This window comes from Monodon monoceros, unplaced genomic scaffold, assembly GCF_005190385.1.
Source record: "Monodon monoceros isolate NGI ecotype Baffin Bay Population unplaced genomic scaffold, NGI_Narwhal_1 Super_Scaffold_7, whole genome shotgun sequence".
Classification (NCBI taxonomy): Eukaryota; Metazoa; Chordata; class Mammalia; order Artiodactyla; family Monodontidae; genus Monodon; species Monodon monoceros.
In genome coordinates this window covers 77,765,065-77,784,422 of record NW_021703784.1, presented here as the reverse complement: position 1 = coordinate 77,784,422, position 19,358 = coordinate 77,765,065, and the positions used below count along the sequence as shown (strand labels likewise).

Sequence of the window (19,358 nt, the reverse complement as noted above, 5' to 3'; positions counted from 1 at the left end):
GGTGCAAGAAGATAAAACAATAGGATTAACAGAGGGAGTAAATAAAGAAGGGTTTTTTTTTTTTTTAAGAAAAAAGGTGGAATATTTGACAAACATGGTCATACTTTTAGGGTCGTTGAATTTTTTTGACTGGAAAAGACTAAAGAGATCATCTAGGCAAGCTCTTAAATTTTAGTCAAGTAAACCGATATCCATAAAGACCATATTTTGGGTTCCAGGTAGCATTTGTGTCATAGTTGAGCCATCTCTAAAGTCACCTGATTCATAGGCCAGTGCTCTAACCGTATCATCCTGACTCCCTAAAGAGAGTTTGCTCTAAAATACTTGCTGTATTTCTTGAAATATAATTATGAATCATGTGAATAAACAACCCCCAACTTTACTATATCTCAGACACATAGAATTACATTGTTTCCCTGTCATAGTGCCCACCACTAGCTTAGGAAGTATTACAAAAAAGAAAAAAATAACTTTAAGCTTACAGAGAACCAGTGGCCAACTGCAGGTTGAGAAGGAGTATTGAAAACCTAAAATGGATTATGGGAATTATCTGTAGGAAGTTTCTAGGCACAGCTCCCCTGCTTATAGGATTTTTGTCTCAGCCCCTTACAATGTCCAAAATATTTCACTCCGTTTTATTTTATTAACTAAAATTTTTCCAATTTAAGATTCTGAGAATGCTACTGGATTATTACCATTCATACTTTAGTGTATCCACTTAGCTGACGTTTTCCATACTTAAGGTTTAGTAGATTTGAGAAAAGATAAGTAATTTTAGGTGGTAGATTAGAGAACATTTGGGCATATGCACATAAGGGAGCCTACGAAAACTTTTTTACAATTTTGGCCTAGAATGAAGCTTATACCAAGACTGGATGAAGGTAAGAATTTTTTTTTTTTTTTTTTTTTGGCCACACCTTGCAGCATGTGGGATCTTAACTCCCCAACCAGGGATCAAACCTATGCCCCCTGCTGTGGAAGCATGGAGCCCTAACCACTGGACTGCCAGGGAATTCCCCAAGAGATTTTTTTTGCGGTACGCGGGCCTCTCACTGTTGTGGCCTCTTCCGTTGCGGAGCACAGGCTCCGGACGCGCAGGCTCAGCGGCTATGGCTCACGGGCCCAGCCACTCCATGGCATGTGGGATCTTCCCAGACCGGGGCATGAACCCGTGCCCCCCTGCATCGGCAGGCGGACTCTCAACCACTGCACCACCAGGGAAGCCCCCCAAGAGATTTTTATTGTATGAAACTTTTATTGTATTGACATAGCCCCTGTCCTGGTGGTATACCTTACATTCTAATATGGAGAATCTACAAAAAATAAATAAATGGAATTGTTACTAATCAATGCTATGGCAGAAACTATCAGGGGTGGAGAATGTCCATCTTTAAATGTGAAGCTTAGGAAAAGCCTCCCTGAAGAAGTGACATTTAAGCAAAAATGGGCCATATTCATGTACTTTCAAAGTATTATGAACAAGTTGGATAGACCAAGAAACTGTCACTATAGTAAAATTTGTTCTGAGTTCCTGATGTTCAGTTTCTGAGGAAATTTGAAACTTGTAAGTCATAGACCACCTGTACCAGAACACTTGTTTTTCAAATTGTTCCTAAACATACCACTTCATATTTTTAAGAATTAAAACTATTGACACCAATATAAAATAAGTTTTATTAAAATTGATTTAATTTTAACATTTTTAAATGAATCTGAGGTATAGTGTGTATTGTTTTCCCCAGGAACTCAATAAAGAACTTCATTGCCACCATTTGCACCTCCAGAACAAAGATTTGAAAGCACAAATTAAACATATGATGGATCTAGCTTGTCTTCAAGAACAGCAACACAGGCAGACGGAGGCGTAAGTACATGGATTTACCTGTTCTAAAAATTTTAATACTATAGACCTAAGGAACCTGAAGCATAGAAGTTTAGTTTTCCATTGCCAGAAAATTTAATTTTATCCAGTACAAGGTACATATTTTTTTTTAAGTGTCTGCCAGCATCAGAATCATGCAGAGTTAGAAAACACCAAGAAAGTATAAAGGATGTTGTTCTTCTCCTCTAACTAAGTTTTTATAGTGCTTTATAGTTTTGAAAACATTTTTTAATTTATTATTTTTATGTAATATATGTCATATAATACAAAATTTCAAAGATGCCTCTACAGTGAAAGAGTCTGTCTTCTACCTGTCCTCTAGCCATCCTTGTCCCCTCCTAGAAACTACTACTATTAATACCAACTGAATTTTTAAGTAGACAGTTTTTAAGCATTCGTAATTCCAGAATGATTTTTTGCTATCATTAAAATGAAGTTATTAAAAGTGTATAGTTTTTAACATCATGTCCCAAGTTTTAAGTGATGCTATAGTAGCTCTTTCATGCTCTCTCTACTAACTCAGTAGTAACACCTTTTAATTTTTGAAACATAATAGTAAAAAAGTATAACTTGATATTTTATTTTTATTACCTTGGATATGTCAGTCAACTCCTTAGGTGTCACTTTCATGCTCTGTAAAAATGAGAAATTTATTTCTCTAAGGGCTTTCTGCCAATCTAAAATTCTACTGGAGTTCTTCTAGTGTTCTCAAATAACTGGTAATTAATTTTCCATACTTTTGATTTAAAGGAAATTATATTAGCATAGTTATTTTTTAAAAGAATAAGAAAAAGGGAAGGAAAAACTTTAGGGAAATATTATCCTGTGGATAGAAGCTCACCCTGCTCTCCCCATACTTTCTATATTTATACCTAGAGCATACATTGAACATTCATTTACTTGTACTCACACCACCTGCAAGAGTTAAAGTTATCAAAGAAACATTAATTTATTTTGACCATACTGTATTTGATATACCATACAAATAGATTAATATATTTAAGATACATTTTTGCCTCAAAATGGGCAAAAAGATTTCTAACTTTGAAAATTGGTGAACCAGAGCATTACAGAGGCAATACAATATAGTAGAAAGAGTATGAGTTTTAGAGTTGGTCTTGAATTCTAGTTTATATGAGCACTATAACCTTGCATAAATTATTTTACCTCACTAACCCTTAGTTTTCTTATATGTTAAATTATACTTTCCCTATAACAATTTTAAAAGGATTAAATAACAAAAAATAATGGGTGTGATGAACTGTCTTAGCCTGAGCTTATAGAGTGGAAACAAACAAACAAAAAGATTTAGTATATATTCAGAGCGCTGAAAGAAAAAAATTTTCAACCAATAAGACTACCTCACAAAGTTATCATTCAGAATTGAAGAAGAAATAAAAGAGTTTTCCATACAAGCAAGAGCTAAAGGAGTTCATCAATCATTTATAAAGCTAGTATGAAGGTTAAAAGAAGAAAGTAGTAAAAATAACTAACTACAATAATTCCTTAAGGAATACACAAGATAAAAAGATATAAAATATAACGTCAAAAACATAAAATGTGGTGGGGGATGAAAACGTAGACCTTGAGAATGCATTCGAATTTAAGTGGCTACCAGCTTTAAATAGACTGTTATAAATTTGTTGTTATATGTAAGCCTCATGGAAACTTCCAAGCAAAAACCTATAGTAGAGGGCTTCCCTGGTGGCGCAGTGGTTGAGAGTCCACCTGCCGATGCAGGGGACACGGGTTCGTGCCCCAGTCCGGGAAGATCCCACATGCCACGGAGCGGCTGGGCCCGTGAGCCATGGCCGCTGAGCCTGCGCGTCCAGAGCCTGTGCTCCACAACGGGAGAGGCCACAACAGTGAGAGGCCCTCGTACCACAAAAAAACCTAGAGTAGATGCACAAAAAATAATAAGAAAGGAATTAAGCATGCCACTAAAGACAGTCATCAAACCACAAAGGAAGAGAACAAGAGAAGAAAGGGATGGAGGAACTACCAAACAGCCAAAAAAGAATTAATAAAATGGCAGTAAGTACATACCTGTTAATAATTACTTTACATGTAAATGTACTAAATGCTCCAGTCGAAAGACAGTGGCTGAATGGATATAAAAACAAGCCCCATCTATATGCTGCCTACAAGAGACTCATTTCAGACATAAAGACAATTCACGGACTGAAAGTTAAGGGATGGAAAAAGGTATCCCATGCAAATGGAAACCAAAAGAAAACTGGGGTAGCTATACTTATATCAGACAAAATAGGTTTTAAAACAAAGACTGTAATAAGAGACAAAGATCAGCATTACATAATGATAAAGGAGGTCAATCCAACAAGAGGATATAACATTTGTAAATATTTATGCACCTGACATAGGAGAACCTAAATATATAAAGCAAATATTAATAACATAATGAGAAATAGACAGCAATACAGTAAGAATAAGGGACTTTAATACCCCACTCACATCAATGGATGGGTCATCCAGACAGAAAATCAATAAGGAAACATCTTCCTTAAACAACATGTTACAGTAGACAAACTTTACAGATATATAAAGAACATTCCATACAAAAGCCACTGATTATACATTCTTCTAAACTGCACATGTGACATTCTCCAGGATAGATCATATCTTAGGCCACAAAATAAGTCTTAACAGATCTAAGAAGATTGAAATCATATTAAGCATATTTTCTGACCACAGTGGTATAAAACTAGAAATGATTCCAAAAAGAAAACTGGAAATTTTACAAACAAGTGATTAAACAACATGCTACTGAACAACCAGTTCATCAAAGAAGAAATCAAAAGAAAAATCAAAAAATAGACAAACAGAAAAACAAGAATAAAGCCCAAAGTTAGTAGTAGGAAGGAAATAGCACAGCTTGGAGCAGAAATAAGTGAAATAGAGACTAAAATACAACAAAAAAGATCAATGAAACCAAGAGCTGCTTCTTTGAAAAGATAAAATTGACAAACCTTTATCTAGACTCATGGAGAAAAACAGAGAGAAGGCTCAGATAAATAAAATCAGAAGTAAAAGTGGAGATGTTACAAGTGATACTACACAAATACAAAGGATCCTTAGAGACTACTACAATTATATAGCAACAAATTGGACAACCTAGAAATGGATAAATTGCTAGAAATACCTACCAAGACTGAATCATGAAGAAATAAGAAATCTGAACAGACCAATTACTAGTAAGGAGATTGAATTAGTACTTAAAAACCTTCCTACAAGCAAAAGTTCAGAACCAGATGGCTTTACTGGTTAATTCTATCAAACATTCAAAGAAAAGTTAATACCAATTCTTCTCAAACTCTTTCAATTAAAAAATAGAAGAGGAGGGAACACTTCCAAACTCATTTATAGGCTAGCATTACCCTGACACCAAAGCCAGACAAGGATAGAACAAGAGAAGAAAATTTCAGGCCAATATCCCTGATGAACATAGATGCAAAAATCCTCAACAAAATATTAGCAAACCAAATTGACCAATACAATACTTTAAAAGGATCATACACCACAATCAAGTGGGGTTTATTCCAGAGATGCAAGGATAGTTCAGCATCTGCAAATCAATCAGTGTGATAACAAAATGAAGGATAAGGCATCATGTGATCATCTCAATAGACGCAGGAAAAGCATGTGACAAAATTTAATATCCATTTATGATTAAACTTGCAACAAAGTGATTATAGAGGGAACATACTTCAACATAATAAAGACCATATATGACATGCCAACAGCTAACATCATACTCAGTGGTGAAAAGCTGAAAAGCTTTTCCTCTAAGATCAGGAAGAAGACAAAGATGCCCACTCTTGCCACTTTTATTCAACATGTACACACTACTGTATATAAAATAGATAACTAATAAGAACCTACTGTATATCACAGGGAACTCTATTCAATATTCTGTAATGACCTACATGGGAAAAGAATCTAAAAAATAGTGGATATATGTATATGTATAACTCATTCACTTTGCTGAACAGCAGAAACTAACACAACGTTTTAAATCAACTTTACCCCAATAAAAATTAACTTAAAAAAAAATAGTATTAGAAGTCCCAGCCACAGCAGTCAGACAAGAAAAAGAAATAAAAGGCATCTAAATTCAAAAGGAAGGAGTAAAACTGTCACTTTTGCCAATGACATGATATTATAAACAGAAAACTCTGAGGACACAACCAAAAAACTATTAGAATAAACAAATTCAGTAAAGTTGCAGGATACAAAAGTCAGTATACAGAAATCTGTTGTGTTTCTATACACTAATAGCAAACTATCAAAAAGGAAATTGAGAAAACAATTCCATTACAATTGCACCAAAAAGAATAAAATACCTAGGAATAAATTTAACCAAGGAGGGGAAAGACCTGTACACTGAAAACTATAAGACATTCATGAAAGAAATTGAAGAAGACACAAATAAATGGAAGTATATTCCATGCTTATGGATTGGAAGAATTAGTATTGTTACAATGTCCATACTACCCAAAGCAATCTACAGATTTAGAACAATCCCTATCAATACTCAATGGCATTTTTCACAGAACTAGAACAAACAATTCTAAAATTTGTGTGGAACCACAAAAGACTCCAAATAACCAAAGCATTCTTGAGAAAGACAAAGTGTGAGGGACCACACTCCCAATTTAAAACTATACTACAAAGCAATAATAATCAAAACAGCATAGTACTGGCACAAAAGCAGACACATAGATCAATGGAACAGAATAGAGATCCCAGAAATAATCCCATGCATATATGGTCGATTAATTTACAACAAAGGTGCCAAGAATACACAATAGGGAATGGATAGTCTCTTCAATAAATGGTGCTGGGAAAAATGCACAGCAACAAGCCAAAGGATATCTTACACCATACACAAAATTGTATTAACTCAAAATAGATTAAAAACTTGTACGTAAGATCTGAAACCATAAAACCCTGAGTAGAAAACATAGGCAGGTAAAAATAACTGTCATATAATACAGCAGTTCCACTTCTGGGTATTTATTCAAAGAAAATGAAAACACTAACACAAAATATAAAGCACACCTGTGTTCATTGCTACAAAAACAAAACCCAAGTTTATAGATACAGAGAACAGATTATACAGGTTGGTGGTGGGGTGTTGGGGGCAGGGATGGGGAATTGGTCAAGGGAGTCACAAAGTACAAATTTCCAGTTATTAAGTAAATCATGGAGATGTAATGTACAGCATGGCAACTATGGTTAATAATACTGTACTGCATATTTGAAAGTTGCCAAGAAAGTAGATCTTAAAAGTTCTCATCAGAACAAAAAGAATTCTGTGACAGATGTTAACTAGACTTATTGTGATGATCATTTTGCAATATATATCAATATCAAGTCCAAAAATAAATTTATGAATGCATAAATACATACAAACATACATACATGCACACATATATACATCAATAACATATGTCCTGGGTCCCTGAGACCACCTCCATGTTTGATAATTTACTAGGATGACTCACAGAGCCCATCGTATAGTTGACTCCATAGTTATGATTTATTAGAGTAAAAGCATACAAAACAAAATCAGCAAAAGGCAAAGGTGAATGGGGCAAAGAACAAAGGAAACCAGTTAGTTGTAAGCTTTCAAGTGTCCTCATCCAGTGGGCCCACACAGTTGTGCTTAAGTTCTCCAGAAAAAAGTTGTAATGACCCATGTGAAATGATGTCTACTTTGGAATCTTGTTAGGCTGACACTTAGTGTCCTGGATTTTTATTGGGAGCTGGTTGAATAGGCGCCCTGTGCCTAGCAGGGTGAATCAAAATTCTAGACTTTCCAAAAGGAAAGCAGTTGTAAATAACTTTTTATTGACTTTCTGATTAATGACTTTTCCCTACAATTGCTACCTACTTGGCTTAAATGGCATACTCCCCACTATCACCAAAAAGAAAAATGTCACAGACTATTTGTACTGCTATCTAAATATTTAAGATTCTTAGATAATAAAGCAGTTATTTCCTTAAGTGTTAAAATTAGTGCCTATTCTTTTCCCACTGCCCTATTCCTACTTCAGATGGTTCTATTCTTCTGGATGTTATGAGTCAGCTGGAACACCAGGACTAAGTCATTTCAAGATTATTCATGTTGTTTGATGTCTTCGTTGATATAAAAGTTAGGAACCACTTATAACTTTTAGTTCTGGCATTTCTTCAGTGAACACTCTTCATGGAGGTCTAATACATAAAAAGATGCATTTAGTACTGCTCTGATTGACAGCAATAGGCGAGATTTTGAATCAGAGCCAAGAATCCAATGCCCCATCATTTTCCTGTACCCACCATACTTTTCCACAATTCTTCCTTCGAATGGCTTTGAAAGCTATTGCTTTAGCTCATGAAGAGCTAACTTCAAGGAATGTTGACTTTTGTTCATTTTTTATTTTTTAAATCTTATATACCTAAGTTGACCTTCATCGTTTGACAGTGTATTAATATTTCATTTCAATCTCATAGTATTTAATAACAATAACAACACTATTTTTGATTTGTAAACCACATTATGCTTTGCATAGTTCTGAAAACAATCTCCTATTGAAAGTAGTGGCTGTCCAGTCGTACCCCACATAGAGGAGAAACCTCAGGTAGTGCCTTATCCAAGGTCATATAGAAGCAAGTGAAGACTTGCTGAGACTACAGCCTGGTGCTTGTAATTCCCATCCAACATTCTTTCCAATCTATACTTAATGTATTAAGAATATTTGAGGTATTTGATTGAAATATTCTAAAGGAAAATATGTACAGGGAACCATTTTAATCATCCGCTATTACTTTGGATGTTGCATAGAACCATAATAATGTATTTAAAATTTAGTATTTATCTTTCTTTTCTTGTCACCTTCTGTATGCAGAGTATTGAATGCTTTACTTCCAGCCCTAAGAAAACAGTATTGTGCATTAAAAGAATCTGGCCTGTTAAATGCTACTTTTGAGTCTGACTTCAAAGAAATTGAACATTTGGTAGAGAGGAAGAAAGTGGTGGTTTGGGCTGACCAAACTACTGAACATGCAAAGCAAAATGATCTACCAGGGGTTTCTATTCTTATGACCTTTCCACAACTTGGACCAGTTCAGTCTTCTCCTTGTTGTAAGTACAGATTTTATTTCATTAAGTAAATAAACATTATTTCTAAGGAGTAGCCTCTGTTATAATATCAATCAAAAGAACAGTTTTTTAGTAGGTTTGCTATTTTGTGAAAATGGGAGAATTAACTTCAGAATCATTTCAATTAACCAGTATCTTTCAAAGGTATAAGAGTAAGTATGCTTGATGTTCTAAATAATTCTAGCAGTAAAGTTATTTTATTTTACCTTTTTTTGATAAGATAATTTTACTTCCACCCTTCTTTAAAATTTAACCTCTGTTAAAGACTGAAGATTATAATTAAGAATATTATATTCTGTAATACATAACAATCTTGTATGTTCTTAAGATCAACTAACAGTGTAGAATTTACTGTTTTTCTGTTGGCAGATCACTTGATGTCTCTGCTCTCATAAAAGTGTGCATGGGACATTTTAATTGAAAAACTAACATATAATCTTGGTTTTAAAATATTCAGATTCTATAGCAGTAGAGTGGCCTCTTCAACTTTTCCCAGAACCTCAATCTTCTGTGCTATCTTAGAGATGAATGCCTATTAACAGTTTGGTTATCATTACAGTGTGTGTATAATATTTGTATTAGATAATTAACTCATTAGCTTTTTGTTACATTTCACATGAATGCTAGCATATTGAATATATATTAAACTACAACTGTTTTTATTTGTTTAGTTTATTTGAACAGTTTTAGGGTGCATACGTAAAGAATCTAGCATGTTTTTTAATAGTTGTGAGAATTGATGTACCATCATTTACTTAACCATTGTTCTATTGGTGAACAGAGAGCATGCCCATATACAGTAGTTATCTGCAGTTTCACTTTCCACCATTTCAGTTACTTGCAGTAAGCTGAGGTCCAAAAATGTTAAATGGAAAATTTCAGAAATAAAAACTTTATAAGTTTTAAATTGCACACTGTTCTGAGTATCATGATAAAATCTCATGCTGCCCTACTCTGTCCTTCCCAGGATGTGAATCATCTCTTTGTCCATCATATTCTTCCCATTTGTCATTTAGTAGCCATCTTGGCTATCAGATCGACTGTCACAGTGTTGCAGTGCTTGTATTTAAGTAACCATTGTTTTACTTAATAATGGCCCCAAAGTGCAAGAGTAGTGATGCTAGCAATTTGGGTTTGCCATAGAGGAGCCATAAAGAGCTTCCTTTTAAGTGAAAAGGTGAAAATTCTAGACTTAATAAGGAAAGAAAAATAAATCACGTGCTGTGGTTGCTAAAATTTATGAGAAGAGCGAATACTCTATCCATGAAGCCATGAAGAAGGAAGAAGAAATTCATGTTAGTTTTGCTCTTGAACCTCAAATTGCAAAAGTTATGGCCACAATGCATGGTAAGTGCTTAGTTCAGATGGAAAAGGCATTAAATTTGTACAATAAGATATTTTGAGAGAGTGAGTTCACAGTTACAAACTTTTATTACAGTATATTGTTAGAATTGTTCTATTTTATTATTAATTGTTGTTGTTAATCTCTTACTGTGCCTAATTTATAAATTACACTTTACCTTAGGTAGATATGTATAGGCAAAAAAAAAAAAACATAGTAAATACATGTTTCAGTGCTATCTGCAGTTTCAGGTATCCACTGGTAGTCTTGGAATGTTTTCCCCCTTGGTTAAGGGGAGACTACTGTATTCCCATGTCTGCATGTGTACTAGTTGCCTAGGAACTAATTTGCTGGGTCAGAGAACAAATAATTTTTTTTTAATTAAGATGATCTGTCAAACTCTCCAAAAGTTTTCTTATACAAATGTTTATGAGATTTTACATTTGTTTATGTCTCATCTTTACCTTAACCCAAAGTAATAACAGTAACACTAAATTAATGTATATTCTTTTTAAATTTGCAACTCTTATTTTTAGTGATTTTAATTCTTTGAAGTTTGTGGAGACTTCTTTAAAGCCCAGCATAGAGTTGGTGTAAATGTTTCAATTATGCTTTTAAAGAATATATTAAGTCAGGTCAAATTGGTTGTGTTCTTCAAATCTTGTTCTTACTGACTTATTTTTTAATTCATGTTCTATCAAATACTGAGGTGAACTATTAAAAACTTCATCTTTTACTGTGGATTTTTCCATTTATATCAGGCTTCTATTGCAATGCTAAAAAATTAATACAAACATATCAACTTAAAATAACACTGATTTATTATCTCAGAGTTCTGTAGATTGGAAGTCCAGCAGGCTCAGTTGGTTACCCTGCCTCGAGTATCACAGGCTATAATCAAGGTGTCAGCTAGTTGGGTCTCCTATCTGGAGTTTCTGGGGGAGAATGTGCTTCGAAGCTCATGCCGGTTGTTTGCAGAATTCAATTCTGTGTGGCTGTAGGGCTGAGGTCCCTGTTTTCTTGTTGGCTATTGGCCAGGCAGCTCGAATTCAGAGCAAGTCCAAACTTGCTAAAGTACCTGGCATTGTGCAGGCACTGTTTTTAGAGGTCACCCCTATTCCCTAGCATGTGGCCCTCTTCATCACTTCATCTCCTAGCCAACAAAGGCAGGTCAAGTCATTCTCATGCTTCAGATCTCTCTTACCTTCCCTTCTGCCTCATCTCTTCTGCCTACAGTTAGAGAAAGTTTTTGCTTTTAAGCGCTCATATGATTAGATTGAGCCCATCAGGTAATCTAAAATAATCTCCCTATCTTAAATTTCGTAACCTCAATTACTTCTGAAGATGTATGTATCTTACTTATTTTCTTGAAGACTGTTTAGCTGGGTACAGAATTCCAGTTTGGTGTTCTTCTATTTTAGCACTTTAAAGATATCATTTCATTATCTCCTGGTTTTTGTTGTTGCTTTTGTAGCCAGCTTTCATTCTAAGTGTTGCTCCTTTGAATATAATCTGACTTCTGGCTTCCTAAAATGTTTTCTCTTTGTCTTTGGAGTCTTAGTAGTTTTGCTATATTGTGCCTAAATGTTATTTTATTTCTACCTCTCTTACTTGGGTTCACAGGACTCTCTGAATTTGTGTCTGCATTATTTTTCAGCAGTTTTGTAAAGTTCTTAACCATTATATCTTCAAATATTGCTTCTGCCACTTTTATTCTCTTCTCTACTTCTGAGACTCCAGTTATATTACATGGTACCTTCTTATTGTCTTAGCTATGACTTTTACTCTCTTCTGCTTTTCATTGTTTTTTCTCTTCCTGGGAATTTCTTTTCACATATTCTGTAGTTTCTCTTTTCAGCTGTGTCAAATGGTTCTTAAATCCATCAAGTTCCCTATCTCAGTTATATTTCAATTCCAGAATTTCCATTTGATTCTTTTTTTATAGTTTCCATTTCTTTGCAGAAATTCTCACTGAATACAGTGGGTGAAGTCTGTGCCTGAGAATTCCCAAGCCTAGAACCCACTGCGTCTGTTTCTGTTCTCTTTCTGCTGGATTTCTTTCACGTGCATTTCCTTGAATGCATGCTAATTTTTGTGCATCCCACATGTATTTGCAGAATCGTTTGTAGAAATGCTTTGAGGCTTCTGATAACAATGTCTTCCTCAGAGAGGATTAATATTTGCTTATTCCAGGTTCCTTTTGGCATTAGCAGTCTAAAATCATTTCAGTCCAGTTTTAGAGACTGAGATAATTTGAAACTGAACTTCAGCTTCTGCGAGGGCCTGCCTACTCCTAGTTTACCCTGTGGAGTTTAACTGTGCCCCAACTCAAATTGGGGAGGGTTTAGGAAGAGCTCCCTTTAGTAGGCACTAAATTCTGGTTCCTGCATCCCAGTCCTACAAAGCTCTCAACAATGCTACTAAGCTGTTCTGCCACCTCCAGCATCAGCAAATAACCTTAAGGGGAAAATAGCTGTAAATGCAGAGATTACTTTCCTGAGCCTTCAACTTCCTCCTGATACCTGCCTATAATTCTTCACAATCTTGTTAGCTCTCCTGTGCCTTCAAGCCTGTGTTTTTTATATTTTGTCCAGATTTTTTACTTGCCTTCAGTAGACAGGTTGCTCTGAATTACCTAGGTCTCTTATTATTAGGTTTCCTATACTATATCTTTACATTAAGATGACAGGCAAGTTGGGGTTATATGTATATTCTTTTTCTCTTAATAAAGCATTATCTTCATCAGAAGTGACCTCGTTGAGATCATTAGAAGGAAAACTTAAGATTTTTTTTCAGATTCTCTCATACCTTTGGGGCCTTGATTCTTTATTTATAGTGCATTCAAGATGTTGGAGAGGAAATAGAGTTTTAACACCAAGATTGAGAAATACTGACCACCTGCTATGTGATGATCATTATCCCTTATTTAAAAATCTGTATTTCACTTACAGTGTAATTGCGTAGACTATACTTGTCAACAGTAAAACAAAACATTTATTTGGTTCTGAATTCTTTTTCACAACATACTCAAAAGGAAAGATTATTGAGGTTACGTTACCTTTTATAATCATGAACTTTCTTCTGAAAATGTATCAGAAGGCGGGTTTTGTTTTTATTATGTTTTGTTCTTACTTTATTATTTTAATATTCAAGTGATTTTATAGATTAACTATTTGCTTAATATGTCTTGTTCATTCCATGAATTATGTATGTTATATTCATTATGAAGAGAGAGTCAAAGATGAATAATAGGGAAGGGGTATAAAGTGAGTCCATTTATAAATGTTTATTTTTCTTAGTCTTAGAATATTAAAATAGTTCATTTTAAAAAGTAAATAGTGAAATTTACTCTTGAATTTCTAAAGATATGAAGCAATAGCCAAATAGCATATATTGCTAAAATTTATCAATAAATAGTCTTAACAAATTTTAGAAGTAAAATTCAACTCAAGCAAAACATGAGTCAAATGTGTCTCATTCATCTTAAGCTTATACATGTGCGACTGACTTTTTTCCTATACTCCTGTAATGTCAAGTGGTTTTGTTGTTAAATTTCAAAATTACTAAATGCTGCGGGGTTTGAATATTTTATTTCTGGTGCTTTAAAAAGTATTTACTAGATCAGCTACATTCTTTGTATTTAAAACACACACACTGTGTTTTTAAAAATCTGATGACATTAACTATAATTGATATCTGTACTCTATTGTTAGGAATTTAGGTTGTTTAATAAATTTTCATTATTATAAATAATATTGTAGTGAGCAAATATATATTTATCCTGGTGCTCATGCCTGTTTACCCCTATGATAAATTCCTAAAAGTGGAATTTCTCGCTCAAGAAATCTACACTTCTTTAAAAGTTTCTAATATACATTGCTGAGTAACTTCTCCCTCTCCTATATGGTTGTACCAATTTTAACTCCCATGAACAGTGTAAGAAAATGAGCTCCTTGATTCTCCAAGTGGGGAGATTGTTAGTAAAGCGGCTGGAATGGTGAACCTGAGCACCAGGAGATGAATAGATGAGGTGCGTTTTAGAAACCTTTCCCGATCACACGGTGTACCATCCTCTGGGTTTCCCATGCATGTTTTAGCTGTAGGAAGATTCCCCTGAACCTGGAGATTTAGGACCCATGGAATGGGTACCATGCAGTATTACTTTAAAGCGTCTGCATTTGCTCACCCAACCTCACCAATCCTCTCAGCCCCAAGAGTGTCCAGACTTATGTCTCATCCAGGTGTGGGTCTAGATGTGGTCAATCCAGGTTGCATCACAGCCCCTGAACGAATTTTGTAAGAATTTTTCTCTCTTTCACTGTCTTTGTTTTTCGGTTTTTTGTTTTTTTGGTTTTTTTTGTAATTTATTTTTATTATGGGGTTTAGCTGATTTTCAATGCTGTGTTTATGCCACTTTACACCCAGTTGATTCACTTACAGAGAGATATCAATAAATACTTTTTAAGATTAAAAAAAAAGAAAAGAAAATGAGCTCCTTTTAGCTTAGCCAGCTGTTGGTGTTAAAATATTTTTAATTTTTAGAAAATCATTTTCAAACACACATAGAAATACAAAGAAAACTATAATGAGCCTCATGTACTGTACCTATCACCTAACTTTAAGAATTATCTCATGGCTAGTCTTGAGAACCCCATCTGCTTTCCTCCACGCCATCTATATCTACACTGGATTATTTTGAAGGAAAACTCAGGCAACATATCATTTCTTCCGTTTACATCTTAGTGTCTCTAAAAGAAAACACAATGCCCTTTTCATAACTAATGCCATCAGTGTTCAAATTTCCTCCATTGTCCCGTAAATGATTTCTTTTTATAGCTTTTTTATGTTAGTATCCAGACAAGGCCCATACTTTGTCATTGGTTGGGATGTATCTATTAAATCCTTTTAAATCTGGGGTTCTCTCTACCTCTTTTGTCTTTGCTAATTAGTTATTGATTCTTTGCCACTTTAATAGTCATAAATATTATCTTCTTTCCATTTTTTCTTTGTTTACTAGTATACTTGAGTGTATTTTTTTCCATCTATTTAAGGATATATTTTCTGTGAATGACCTAGCCAATCATTTGAACATTTTTTTTTCACATAGTCATGTATAGCAAAAATTGTTACTTATTTACAAGAGCTTAAGATATGGATGTTTATTCATTCATTCAGTAATATTTATTGAACTTTTACTGTGTGCCAGGCACTTATCTGATGGTAAGGATACATCAAAGTACAAAGGCAGATCATGTAGAACCTTGTAGGTCATTATAAGGCCATAGGCTTTTACTCTGAACTAAACGGAACTATGGCATGATCTAAGCAGAGAAGTAACATATCTTAGTCATGTTTTTATAAGATCCCTCTGCTTTCTGTGTTGAGAATAGATTGTCATATGGCAAGGGTTGAAACTTAAGACACCACTGCAATAACCCAAGTAAAAGATGGTGGTAGCTCGACCAGGTTGGTAGCAGTGGAGTTGGTGAGAAGTGGTCAGATTCTAATATATTTTGAAGGTAGAGCCAGCAGGATTTCCTGACAAATTGGATTTGGGGTGTGAGAGAAAGAAAGGGCAAAATTGACTAAGATTTCTGAACTCTGCAACTGAAAGAATCCAGTCACCTTAAAAGAGATGGTGGAGCAGGTTTATAGGGTAGAGGTGACAGAAGATTAGGAGTTCAATTTGGAGCATTTTAAATTTGTCTAAGATACATCCAAGTGGAGATATCATGTAAGCAGTTGGATATAAGAATCTGGAGTTTAGAAGTCTGAACTGAAAGATAAATTTGAGAATTGTTAACATTTAGATGATATTTAAAGCCATAGGACTAGATGAGATCATCAAAGGATATTAACTCTTTCCTGTAAGATACATGTTGCAAGTATATTCTTCAAGTTTATCATTTACTGTTAACTTTGTTTGAGATGTCCTTTTTAATACTGAAATTTTAAACTTTTATCTAATAAAATAGCTTCATTTGTTTTTTTTTTTCCCTCCTGCCTTTGGAATTATTCCTCAAAAGGCCTTTTCACCTATAAGTTTTTTTAATTTTTGCTTCCATTTACTCCAAATTTATTTTGACGTATGTTAACAGGCAAGACTCTAACTTAATTTTTTTCCAAAGAACTAGTCATTCTTGTATAATATATTGACAGTCTATCCTTATGGCACCATTAATTTACATACAGTAGTCATAGGTAATTCTGTTTATTGGATTTTTATCTTATTATTTTGCCTATTTGTCTATCCTAGAGCTAGTAACTATTATTTTAAAAACTAATAGTTTATAGTATTTTTTGACATATAGCAGTGCTGGTCCCCCTTTTTTATTCTTTGTTTTTAAAGTGTCCCTGACTCAGAAATGTCTGTCAGAATCATTTTTTTCTGATTCCAAGGAAGTAAAATCTTTTAAAATTTTTGTAAATTAATTTTGTCTTCACATTTTCCTACTGTCAAATCTTCTCACTCCAGAATAGTTTGCCTCTCCATATGCATACCCTCTTGTATATTCCTCAGCAAAATTTTAGAATTTTCTTCATATATGTCTTATACATTTGTTAATTAAAGATATCCTTAGTTTTTATATTTTTGTTATATAGACTAATTTTATTTTTCTTTTATTAATAAGCCTATATTACTTCTTATTCAAGAAGAAATTAACTTTTTTAATTTTGTTAATTTTAATACTTTACCAATGTCAGTACTTAATTTTGGGATAGATATTTATTTGACTTAAAATCTTTGCTTCCAAACTACATGTCTGTTGACTTGGAGTAAAACATGCACCTATTTTGGGTCTGGAAAACAGAGAAAGCACTCACTGAGTGCCATGCAGGGTGGGGATGCCGGCAGCAGGGTTTAATTATGGAACTGATAAAATTTCTGACATTAAATGAAAAGTCAAGATTTCCTCATTATCCATCTGGAAACTCACATTTAGTAATATTTCTGTCTCTAACCTTTCCTTTTCTTAAATTTTGCACCCCATGTCAGTGATTTTATCTTAGAGTACAATAAAAGATACTAGTAGAACCAGTTTCTTATAGTACAGATATTCTGATTGAATACAGAGTTCTTATGTAAGTTTGTTTCCCCTGTAATTACTTGAATACAAAGATGTTTCATTTTATAAAAAAGATCTCTATACTAATTCCTCGTATAATAAATATGAAGCAGCAAAATGCTTATAAACTGAATCTTTCATATATCTTCCCATTTGGCAACAAAATTTAATCAGTGCCAATAGACAATGAAAGTCTTTTTTGAAGCCCTAAATACATTTCGTTTGGCCCTTAGTCTCCTTGTACACAAGGCATTGTTCAGTTATTCACCTGTAACTGCAAATATTACTGTAAATTAAAAGGTTCTTTGCATTGTCGTTTTCTTTTTTCCCATCTTACATAAGCACGAATACTAGGAAAATGAGACGGAGAGGAAAACATGGTATCTGCTATTTCCCACGGAGACAGGTTTCAAAAGGTTATGGTTGATTTATTACTCAGAATGCTGGATTAATTTAAAGGACTGTAACAGTTCTTAAAATGTGTTCTCTCTTTGTGATATTCGTAAATAGCTGATATTATCTCTGTAGGCATTAATTACTACAATAACCACAGTAGTGTCTTATGAATACATTATAAAATGTTTATTATTTTGGTTAATTCACTAGTACCTTAAGGTTATTTATCTTTTAAATAGTTAAAATTCATTCACCTGTACATTTGCATCTGCGAATTCCGTGAGTCACAAGGCTGTTAAAAAGAATCCAGATTTATGATTAGTACAGTAATTGTATCAATCACTTGTAGCCTAGAAGTGTTTATTGAAATGCATATATTAATATTTGGTTTCACTTTAGAACTTTGCCAACTAATTTTAACTTAGCATAGTTTCCCAAAATACTTGCTCACGTACATATTAACATGAGTGCTAGCAAAAGAAAAATCCTTGCCATCATTTTGTACCAAACCTCAATTAGATCTAATCCCATTCATCAGTGTCTCCCTGTCATGAACCCTACTTTGCAGCCTGTGACTCATGTTTGCTAAATACTGCATTCTGCTTTTTACACTAACGTACAGCTCTGTAAATCTTTTAACATTTGCAGTCTTAAGCTTTTGATAAATTAGTTCCCCTCGGTAAAATCATTCAGGACACATGATATGGCACATCAAAAATGACCCCAGAAGGCCTGCCCATTTTTTAAGAGGGGGATTTTTAACTCATTAGTGATAAATTATCTAGTCTCTCTATTTAGAGGAACCATCTGTGGAATATTTCAAAAAGCTGAAAAATAAATATAGACCCCTCCTACCTAAGAAACCACATGAAATTGCCAGTTAGTACTTGTGTTTTAGAGATTTATTTAAACAGAGAATAGAGTGATGATTCTTAATTCAGTTTATTTTAAAACATTTTGAGAAGATTTGATGTAAGAAATGAATAATTATAGTGATATCTAGAACAGTTTCCATTTCTCACCTCTCCCCCTCTACAATCTACTCTTCACCCTAAAATGATCTTCCTAGCAAAGTTCAGACCCCTTACTTAGAAGAACCTTTAAAGGCTTTCCCAGCCCCATGCAGACTCACTTCCCTATGGCACTCAGTGTCCCAACCTCCTCTTAAACATGCTTTCATTTTCTTGCCTCTACAGTTTCCAGGCTTCTCCCTCGATCTTGAGTGCTACTTTCTCTCCATCCCACATCCTAGCACATTAAGATCCTTATCCTCATTGACAGTCCAATTTAGATACTGCCTTCTTTGTGAAACCTTCCCATTAATGAGTCCTCCCATTTTGCCTGCACACACTCTTTTACATTTCCATTATATTTTTTATTCCATTGTTATAACAATTATCATATCTTACCTTCCCTCTCCCCAACAAACTATAACTTCATTGACAGTCGAAAACAGTTTTTTCATCATTTTTAGGTTTACTGCCCCTTTCACTAATGTTTTAACCT

At 34.1% G+C, this 19,358-nt stretch overlaps 1 protein-coding gene across 1 annotated transcript in view; it reads left to right on the top strand.

Annotated features, from left to right (window-relative positions):
- Positions 1 to 19,358, top strand: part of KIF18A (kinesin family member 18A) — a 79,362-nt gene that overhangs the window by 37,646 nt on the left and 22,358 nt on the right. Inside the window, exons 12-13 of the mRNA XM_029207017.1 lie at positions 1,743 to 1,864; positions 8,794 to 9,029. Of these exons, the coding sequence (XP_029062850.1) occupies positions 1,743 to 1,864; positions 8,794 to 9,029 (358 nt within the window). The remainder of the gene's footprint in view (positions 1 to 1,742; positions 1,865 to 8,793; positions 9,030 to 19,358) is intronic.